This window comes from Nelumbo lutea, chromosome 8, assembly GCF_056320005.1.
Source record: "Nelumbo lutea isolate HS-2025 chromosome 8, American lotus-T2T, whole genome shotgun sequence".
NCBI classification, from domain to species: domain Eukaryota; kingdom Viridiplantae; phylum Streptophyta; class Magnoliopsida; order Proteales; family Nelumbonaceae; genus Nelumbo; species Nelumbo lutea.
In genome coordinates, this window is record NC_142691.1 from 5,788,084 (window position 1) to 5,798,797 (window position 10,714).

Consider the following 10,714-nt stretch of genomic DNA (forward strand, 5'->3'; position numbering starts at 1 on the left):
GTTGTTTGATCTGCCTGCCGCTCATTTCCGCTTTTCATAAGCTCCATTGCCGTTAAGAGAACTACTTTATCATGATTAAAAATATGTTTTGATATTCCATCAACTTGTACGGTATAGAGCGAAGGCTACAACCTCTGAAATAGCCCGATGGGCTGACCTGGTTCGGCCCGTTATAAGTCAGGGTTGCTCATAATTTTAGGTCCCGGGCTCGGGCTTGGGCTTTCTTAGAAAAGTCCAGCCCGAGTCCAACTTCATACTATATATTAAATAATAAAAATATATTTTATTTAATAAAAAATATATATACAATATGTTTTTTTTGTTATTCTCTTTTGTCAAGTAATAGTGAGATGTTTATTATTTTTGAGTTTTAAAGGTTTTTAATATAAATAAATCACTTTTTATTGAATAAAAAAGAAAACAATTCTGTTTTCAAAATTTTGGTCGGGCTCAGGCCTAAGTGTATTTTGTTTATATATATACAAGCCTGGCCCAAACTCGGCCTGGCCCAGTCCATTAACAAGTCTATTTGTATGGTATGGAGCTAAGAAGAAGGTGTCGTCATTGCTACAACCTCTGAAATCCTACCCTTGCTCGGTCAATTCTTAATTTGGATCGGAAAATATTAATTTGCCTTACATCAGATTGATGGCGGTTCAATTGGTAAGTTCTTTTGCTATGTGTAGCAAAGACTTGGATTCAAGATAACTTCAAGTTAGGTGGTTCAATCAGATCGGGCAATATCCGAATTCAAATCCGATTAGAAAAAAGTCGATATTTGAATTCGAATCCGATTAAATATTCGATTCAATTCGAATTCAAATTATTTATTAATTATTTTAGATAAACAATAAATATATAAATTTATAAATTGACTATATAATTTAATTATTATATATAAATTATATAAAATATTTTATATAAGAATAAATAATTGGTCGACTATTCAAATTCAATTCGATTATGTCGAATATCAAATTCGAAATCAGATTTTTGAATATCGTTGACACCCCTACTTGCAAGTTCTATTTTAGTTTACTATTTTTTGTCTTGCAATTTGGTTTCGAATTGCATGTGGATAATTCGATGGATTCGAATTCTATTTGTATGCAAAATTTGGAATCAAATTTTGAATGGTTGGTCTATTCCCATATTCTATTTGGTTTATAGAGGAACTAGCGGGGACCCGTGCGATGCACAGGATTTATTAAGCAAAAGCTAAATAATAGAAATGGTCATTTATTAAAATAAACCTTATAGTTTCATGGATTTACTAAAATCTACCCTATAATTAAAATTTTACTAAAACACCACTTATAATTTGAAATGGATTTAATTAATCTTCCATTGGATGCCAGTGGAAAATGACAGTGTTGACCCTAATGTTCATTTAAATAAATTTAATCACAAAAAAAAATAAAATGTCATTTTTGCCCTTTATAAGACACAGATAACCACTTTATTGGCTATATTTGAATAATTTTGTTTTATATACAAAAAAAGTGTTAAAGGTATTTTTGAAATAAAAAATCATAGGCCTAATGGCAAAACAAACACTCCTTAATGAGAGGTTGATTAAGTAAATAAGTTGTAAAATACATGGAATGTTTTAATAAAATGAAAACTATAAGCTAGGTTTAAGAAAATATGTAAAACTATAAGATGTGTTATAATAAATGACCTTAATAAAATCACATAAGAGTATACAATTGTTTTATATTTTTTAAATTTTTAAATAATTAATAATTACTCATATTTTATATAGTACTTTTAATAATTTTTTATAATAGAAAAATAACAATAATTAATTTCAGTTATGTTTATTCATCAAATTGATGTAACTAACCAACCAGATCAACTTGACTCGAGTTGGCTGATTTTCTAGTATTTTAGGTCGACTTTTGTTCAAAATTTTTCAATTTGACCAAGTTGGATCAATTTCACTTTGGCCATTTATAAACCAACCAAAATAGAATGACCTAACCACATATATATATATGTATGTATGTATGTATGTATGTATAATTTTTAATATGGGAAAGTGGGAAATTTCCCATATTTCTTGATCTAAAATGTTTTATATTATAAATCTAATTTTTAATTTATTTTTTAATAATCACACTATAATTTTTAAACTTAAATTAAATTTTTAAGTTTATGAAAGAAACTCTCTACTACATTTAAGATAATTTTGGAGATAAATGGGAATTAGAGATAATTTAGAAGATAAATAGGAATTAGAGATAATTCTAGAGAAAGTGGGGGAGAAGAGATTATTTAGGTTATTGGGAAAGTGCATTTTATTGATTGTTTAAAAAATGACATGGAATTAAAAAATAAAAAATTTAGAAAAAGGAGAAAACTTCTTAATCGCTTTATTTTAATATATATGGAGAGAGAGAGATTAGAATTCTCGCAAACCAAACGGGCCCTTGGGAAGAATATAATCGAATCGAACTTGATGGAGGGAAATTTCATCCGAACCCGATCCGGTTACAGCCTACGACTACGAGGGACCTGTGCCGATTTGGACTTTTCTAGTATTCCCGTAGATAGCCCGATCCGTCTATAGAGTGCATGCAAGGTTTAGTAAAACCCTAACTCCACCATTTCCGTCTCCATCTCTGCTTCTTGCCCAAAACTCACAAAAATGGTGCGCAGTATCAAAAATCCAAAGAAGGCCAAACGCAAGAACAAGGTCATTGTTTTTTATTTTCTACGTTCTCGATCTTTCCCTTGCTCCTCCGCTTTTTCTTCCTTTGCTTTTTCGGTCTTTTCCTCATTTGTGTGCAGTTAGTTAATTAGTTTGATTGTTTATTTAGCTCCATTTCCATATTTTAATGCGTGTAGGGCTCGAAGAAGGGAGAGGGGACCTCTTCGTCAATACCATCCTTGCCTGCGAAGGTATGGCAACCGGGCGTAGATAACCTAGAAGAGGGAGAAGAACTTCAGTGTGACCCCTCTGCGTATAATTCGCTACACGCTTTTCATCTTGGATGGCCTTGTTTAAGGTCTCATTCCGATGCATTTCTTTGTCCCTCTTTGGGTGCCTTCTGTCCCAAATCTCCCCTTCCTTTCAAATTAGGAATTTTAATTGTTCACTTTTGTGCGTGAATTCTGTTTTAACAGCTTTGACATAGTATGCGATGCGCTGGGATTGGTTCGAACAGAGTTTCCGCACTCGTTGTACTGTGTTGCTGGCACTCAGGTACCTTTTGTTTCTTATTCGCTGTATACGTACTCGCCTTGGTTAGTTTGTTCCGTGGCTTCAATTTTCTCTCGTTGACACATTTTGATTATACTAATGAATTTCAAGCTATTGATCAAGTTCAGTTTTGCCATCTAATATTCTACAGCGTGGGTAGGAGCCATTGATTCCTTTATTCATTTATTGTTGATGATAATATGATATATGTGGTAAAAAAGGTTTTGTATTTTTCAACTTATAGGCCTTTAATCATAACCATAATTTGGTTCATTGAGGATAAGTAAGTCCAGATTGACTATTTAGCTAGTTTACTGTTTAATCAAGGTTTCAAAATCTTGAGATATCACTATTATTCAACTAAGTTGGCCAAGGTTTCAAATGATTGATTGAATTCTTTTTAATCTCTAAGAAACTGTAACCGTTGCCCTCATGTTTATGTGATTGTGGTATAGAAAGCTCATTTGAAGTTTTTTTTTTTTTTTTTTTTTGATTGGTGTGCCTATACCTTGATGTAGTATTTCTTTGATATGTAGGCAGAGAAAGCTTCCTGGAACTCTATTGGAATATTTAAGATATCTAACATTTCTGGGAAAAAGAGACAGTTAGTGCCTACTCAATCTGATGATAATGACACTGATATGGATAGTAATGATAGTAGTGACAGTGACGAAGGTGATGAAAATGATGGCCAAGGTGGATCTGGTCTCCCTGTTCTGCAGGTAATATTTTATGTGTTGTAAGACTTAAAGGTAATCTACACTAGTCACGTTACTGCAATAAGTGCAAATTTATTTTATTGTTGATTTCACCTAATGACAATGACCTTTTGTTTGTGTATCTACAATTTGACAGCTACGCAAAGTTTCTCATGTAGGATGTGTAAATCGCATACGTGCAATGACACAGAACCCCCATATATGTGCATCATGGGCAGATACTGGCCATGTACAGGTCAGGTCTCTTTTTCTCTTGATATGTACAGAATTTTTGTCATTTACATGCTTTTTTACCACTTACACTGAGTGTGTCTGTGGACTGGGAAGAAGAACAAGTAGTGGCATTATGGCATCAGTTTTTAGGCATTTGCTTGTTGAGGTGGCCTAGTTTTGTGAGATGCAAACACTGAACAGTTGAACACGTGTAACTTACTAAATTAAACATTCATGTACAATGTTTTCAATATCTTCAAAGCCTAGTTTCTTAGGCATTTGGTTGTTGAAGTAGCTCAAGGCAGTCGTTCAACTAGTTATGATGGAGTGCCTAGCATATAAATCAAGCAACACTATCTGATATCTTGCAAACACTGCCAGAATGATATCACAAATTTATATGCAGATCTGGGATTTCAGTTCTCATCTGAATGCTTTAGCGGAGTCAGAAACAGAAATGGGCAAGGGAGCATCCAATGTATTTACTCAGGCTCCATTAGTTAAGTTTGGTGGGCACAAAGGTGAAGGGTATGCTATAGATTGGAGTCCTCTTGTTCCTGGGAGGCTTGTATCTGGTATGGTCTTTTTATGAAGTTGAAATGCTTTGGGAAAGATATAAAATTTATTAACCCTTTATTTCTTGGTTAAACCTTTCTAAGTCTAGAAAAATGTTTTGAAAGGGGATTGCAAGAATTCCATTCATCTATGGGAGCCTCAGTCTGGTGGGACATGGAATGTTGATGCCAATCCATTTATTGGACATGCTGCAAGTGTTGAGGACCTACAAGTATACAGTCTAACACTATCTTGATTTCTACTATAGATATTTTGAGATTTAACCAGTGGTGCCCTTTGGTAAAGGGATTTTATTGCTGGATCTTAACGGTTTCTCCCTTTGTCCATGCAGTGGAGCCCTACAGAACCTCATGTCTTTGCCTCTTGTTCTGTGGATGGTAATATCGCAATATGGGATACTCGACTAGGGAAATCCCCTGCTACTTCTTTTAAGGCGCATAATGCAGATGTCAATGTTATATCCTGGAACCGGTATTAAAAGAGCGAAAAATACTTCATTCTCTATCGGGTCCTCTTATAATGTAATCATTTTTTGAATTAATATTTTTGAATAGGCTTGCTAGCTGTATGATAGCATCTGGAAGTGACGATGGCACATTTTCTATTCGTGATCTTAGATTGATGAAGGTATGAATACACCTTTTTTTGGAATATCAATGAGCATTCCTGCTCATAATCACTAATTGAAAATTGTGCATGACATTTCAGACCTATTCTGTATGTGCAATTAAAAGTTCTACCTCAAATATCATAATCGGGGTTTGACTTAAAGGGGCTCTTAGTTGCTGCTGAAGTCCTTGTTCTTGTTAGATGTGGACCATGCTAAAGTTGATTATGACAAGAATTGTTATTTTCATACAAAGAATCCCATTGGCAAGAATTGATTTGTGAACATCTAATTTCCATCCTTTTTTCTTGTACTTCATTGGAGTGTTTCTGTTTATTACAGTCTCATGGTTTTCATACAACTGAACTAATTCAGCCTTAATCCTAACAATCTGGGATTGGATACATAAATCCTCTCTTGCCATTGTGCTTTATCAAGGGCCAATTTTTCAATTAAATTGCAAGTCCATGAATAGTTCTTACAACTTCAGACACATTTTATTCGGTCTTCTCCTTGCTCTTTTACAGCCTTTTGTTTGCACCGAGTAACATTAGTGCAGCCATTGGTTGCTATGACAGCCATATTATTTAATACTCCAACTTTTGGTGTAATTTTAAATCTAATACCATATCCAGCTGTTTCCATGCCATATCCAAGTAACATAGATTGGTTGTCCATCAGTCCATGCATTCAGCCAAACCATTTCAGTCAACTTTACCTATTATTGTCACCTATTGGGGCTACTCGGTCTTCTTAAATGCACTCGTTTCTAATTTTGTCCTTTTCTAGTATTGCCACTCATCCATTTTGGCATTCTCATCTTGCAATTTCCCTTCTTTTTTGCTTTTTCTGTAATCAATAAGCTCACTTTCCTCTAAAAAAATCTTGGCTACACTTATTTATTGAATATGTTGCTTCTTGATTTCCCAGCAGTCTCTTCAATATGATATTGCTGGTCTTATAACTATAGCTGCCTTACACCTTTCTTAAAAAAAAGCTGTCTTATTTAAATTTTCCTTTATGTCTTACTAGTCTTTGTTGGTCGAGCCACATGCCAAATGCACTTGCACTCCTCTACTTCATCCACCCTACTTTAATTCTATGGGCAAGATTTTCTCCATTTTCTCATTTATTTTGGATGATTGATCTAAGTAAGATAAAAAGTTTGTTTCTGAGATTCTTGTGGTTTATGCTGTTATACTATCTAGAAATCGTTGTACTATGTCACGGCTACGTATTCCGAAGTTGTCTATTTTTGTCCTAGCATGCAATACCTGTACTTTTTTCCTATGATGATACTAATAGTTGTTCTTTATCTCTTCTTATATAGGAAGGAGATCCTTTAGTTGCACATTTTGAATACCACAAGCACCCTGTTACGTCCATTGAATGGAGTCCACATGAAGCTTCTACTTTAGCAGTTTCATCATCAGACAATCAACTAACGTAAGAAAATATCCTCATGCTTTTTTGTAAAAACTAATACAACTGTTTTTTCCTAGAAAACCAGTTTAAGAAAAATATCTTATGGGCAAAACCTAAACTTAGGTCAAAATGACAAGGTATAAGACCCAGTAGGATGTAGTTTCTCCCTACATTGTTCAACTTGGAAAATTTGTTGGTTTTGTATTTGATACAGGATTTGGGACCTTTCATTAGAAAAGGACGAGGAAGAGGAAGCTGAATTTAGAGCTACAATGAAAGAGCAAGTGAATGCGCCAGAAAATTTGCCACCTCAGCTTCTTTTTGTTCACCAGGTTTACATTCTCCCATCTCAATTTATTTTGGATAATCATCCAATTCTAGATGTTTTCCTCTATTAAGACTTGATCTTTGGAATGCTAAACAGGGTCAGAAAGATTTGAAGGAATTGCACTGGCATACTCAAATCCCAGGAATGCTCTTATCAACTGCTGCAGATGGTTTCAATATCCTAATGCCCTCAAATTTAGAAAATACACTTCCATCAGCGGGTGCCTAAATTTATTATGCCTTTGTATACATTGCATGATTCCAACCAATCAAGATCTGGTATGTTTACAATGGCCGTTGATACTACTGTAGAACTTGGATATCGTAGCTGGGATAATGGATCTCAAGAGAATTACAAACTACTCTCCTAGATTCTGCCTGTCATTGCAAGTTGCACAAATTCATTTGTTCTTGTTTGCCTTTTGGGTTGAGCGGGAGATAAGAGCTGGGAATGGTGAATCATGAATGGTTGAAGGGAAAAGGCGTGTAGCCGCTATAAAAGCCATGCAAGTCACTCATGGAATGTCTGAAGAATAAAGAGGATTTGGAAATTGATTATTTGATCTTTTTTAATTCTTGTCTGCAAATGCAGTTTGAGTTTGCTCTTAAATACATATAAACTCGTTTTTCGCCCCATCTAGCCATTGCTCGTAGTCTATATTTAGGTTGCGTTTGAATAAGCTTTAGAATTCGTGCTTTTAAGGTCGAAAAGCACAAAGTCCCACTGTTTTCTCAACTCAAAGCTTAAACGGAAGCTTATCCAAACAGAGCCTAATGGTTAGCAGTATCATGTTCAATTATTCATAAATGGATTTCACTAGTTGGGTAGAGCTGCAATTAACATGTTTACTCTGGATCACCGATAAAATGAGAGCACGGAACTAAGGTTTAAAAAAAGGGACTAAATAGAATGCATCCCATTTTAGACATGAGCCATGTTCATCATTGGATCAGAACCTAGGGTTTCTAAGGGACTGGAACCAGAATCAGAATGGTTTGTTCCAATTCCAACCGTTTGGTTGGTTGGGATCGGAATCTCATTCCCATTCCACCCCATTTGAGGGAATGGCCATTCACCCCTTCTCTCTTGGGAATGAGAATTCATTTTAGCCAGTTTTAATTTTAGATTGAGCTAAACATGGGAAGGGAATAGACCATTCTGATTCCGATTCCGACTGTGAATTGTGAATTCAATTTTCAATTGATATAAAAAATTAATTAAATATCCCAAATCAAATAAAAAAACCCAGCTCTGAAATACAAGAATTAGTTGTAAGAGTTGATACTTGTGAGATTTGCCTTGAAAATTGTTCTCAAAATCCAGTTTGGGATTTATTTTATTTTATTTTGTAATTAAATTTCAATTTAAGAGATGCCAAGTTTTAAGGTCTATATAGAACCCACATTGTTCAATTCCTGATGTAGGGTGATTTGGCACGACTTGATGGGAAGGGGACACGTAAGCGTGATCTGATTGAAGAATGACAATTTAACTGGGCAAGCTCAGTTTGCAATATACATAGTTTGGGCATCCAGCCACCTCGGCTCCAAACACGTCTTGGCCTAGAGGCACCTTGGGTATCCAGTCCAGTTCGGGATTGAAGAATCGAAGTTTTAGCTCGAAGCTAATGGGCCAAAGCGTCGTATAACCAACTCCGAAGGCCTTCCCAACAGATCCCAAATCTCTTGGGATCACGATGAGCGGATCCCAAATCTCCCAAGGTCACGATAAGAACCTATCCCGGTTCTGCCTGAATCAGAGCTGGACAATAAGCCTCATCCACGTACCGCCCTCCTCCAAAAGCAGAACCAACCTTATCTCTACAGCCCGGGGAACCCCTAGATCTTTCGTGAAGCACACGACTATTCCAGTATATAAAGACTTGAAATCTCAAGGCAAACGTACGCATGATTACTCTATTCATTAGCACTCAAGCTCTCAAGCATTCAACTTGCATTTATGACATACTAACATAAGCATCGGAGCAACCTCGCCAGGTTAGCTACCCCGGGTTCTCTAGTAGACTGTTTTGCAGATCGGTCTAGTTTGCCGTCCACCTAGAGTTCGGATCGCCCTCCAGCTAGGAGTAGTTAGATCATGCACCATCAATTGGCGTCGTCTGTGGGAATTTGATCGAAAGGTCATTCCTATCTCTTTGCAGCTTCAAGCTCAACTTCAACTTCAATGGCATCCTCCAGCCACACCAGGAAAAGCGTCGAGATGAACACCACTGGGGAGCAAGCCCAGTAGCCAACCTTCCCCCAAGCTCCTACGGTGTGCATCAACTAGTTTACCATTCTGCTCACAACGTCTAGAGTCCCACCACTGACTGCACCACCGAGCACCACACAGGTGAGCACCCTAGTGTCAGGTGCAACTTTCTCTAAGCCCTCCATGGTTCCTCCCGGAGTGGGGTATTCCCAGTTCCACGACCTTGTTCAATGCATTCATGCTATTCAAATCCAAATGTAGCAGGTCCAACAGCTTCAACAGTACCAACAGTATTACTTCTACTAACAGTATCAACACCAGTTCCCTCCACTACAGCCAAACCAGCAGTCGGTTCCACCTCGGCACCTAGGGCCCCATCATAGTCATAACCCGAGTCGCCTTAGGAATAACCAAAACATCAGTCGATCTCCCCATCAGGGTGAAGAGACCTCGCAAGTACCGATTCCTCTCAAAACTCAAGTATCACCCCGTGGGAGGAGAGACGGTCAACACACTCCACCAGTCTCGCAAGGAAATCTTAGAAATAGGTCCAGAGATAGTCAGCTGAATCTACCTCGGCACTCACAGCAAGAGAATGATGGCTCGCTAGCAGATAACCAGTTCGGGGTTCGAGGTGCAAGCTCGAGACAGGGCCTCTCTGTCCCTCATGATAGCCAATCCTAGAATCTCACAAGCAACCAGGATCTACCTCATGACAGGGTTGAAATACCAGATCAAATTGAAGTCAACAGTACCAACGCCGAGCCGGTGAAGAAGCAACAGTGGAGATGTCGCAAGACACGTCGTACCTCGGTCAAGAACAGCCCGCCAACAAAGCCAAGCTAGCGAGAAGAGCAAACCAAAGGGAAGGAAGAAGTGAGCTCGGTGGCTACAAAGACCTGCACCTCCACTACTTTGTAGGTCATTCCCTCAGTCTCTCGAGCTCTTGGCGACCCCGATGCCAAAAGACTTCAAGATGCCCCCCGTTAGACAAGTACGACAGGACCTTCAATCCTAATGACCATGTGGACTCTTTCCAGTCCCAGATGCACCTAGTTGGGGCTTATGAGTCTTTCATGTGTATAGCCTTCTCTACTACCTTTAAAGGGGTAGTTCGAACTTGGTACCGAAACCTCGCGCTAGGCTCAATCAAAAGTTGGTCGTAGTTCACCGACTTGTTCACTACACATTTCATCACCATCAAAAAGTGCCCAAAGTCCCAGGAAAGCTTTCTCAGTGTGATTCAAAGGGAAGGAGAATCAATCAAGAGCTATATCAAACGCTTCAACTACACTTGCCTGTAGATATCAAACCTCGACCCGACAGTAAGACTCACTACAGCCAAGAAGGGAATTACCCACAAGGAGTTTAAGTGGCATGTTGTGGCAAACAAACTGAAGGACATTACTGAATTCCTTAAGCTAGCAGAT

General features: G+C 37.5%; 1 protein-coding gene across 1 annotated transcript; it reads left to right on the forward strand.

The window, feature by feature from the left end:
• Nucleotides 1–2,466: 2,466 nt before the first annotated feature.
• LOC148842361 (Transducin family protein / WD-40 repeat family protein) lies at nucleotides 2,467–7,708 on the forward strand. The gene is made up of 12 exons (XM_088956883.1): nucleotides 2,467–2,698; nucleotides 2,851–3,011; nucleotides 3,130–3,208; nucleotides 3,742–3,927; nucleotides 4,061–4,159; nucleotides 4,544–4,712; nucleotides 4,818–4,924; nucleotides 5,045–5,184; nucleotides 5,268–5,340; nucleotides 6,651–6,766; nucleotides 6,960–7,077; nucleotides 7,170–7,708. Exons 1-12 carry the CDS (start codon nucleotides 2,651–2,653, stop codon nucleotides 7,299–7,301), a joined length of 1,428 nt encoding a protein of 475 aa, XP_088813009.1. The 5' UTR covers nucleotides 2,467–2,650; the 3' UTR covers nucleotides 7,302–7,708.
• The last annotated feature ends 3,006 nt before the right edge of the window (nucleotides 7,709–10,714 follow it).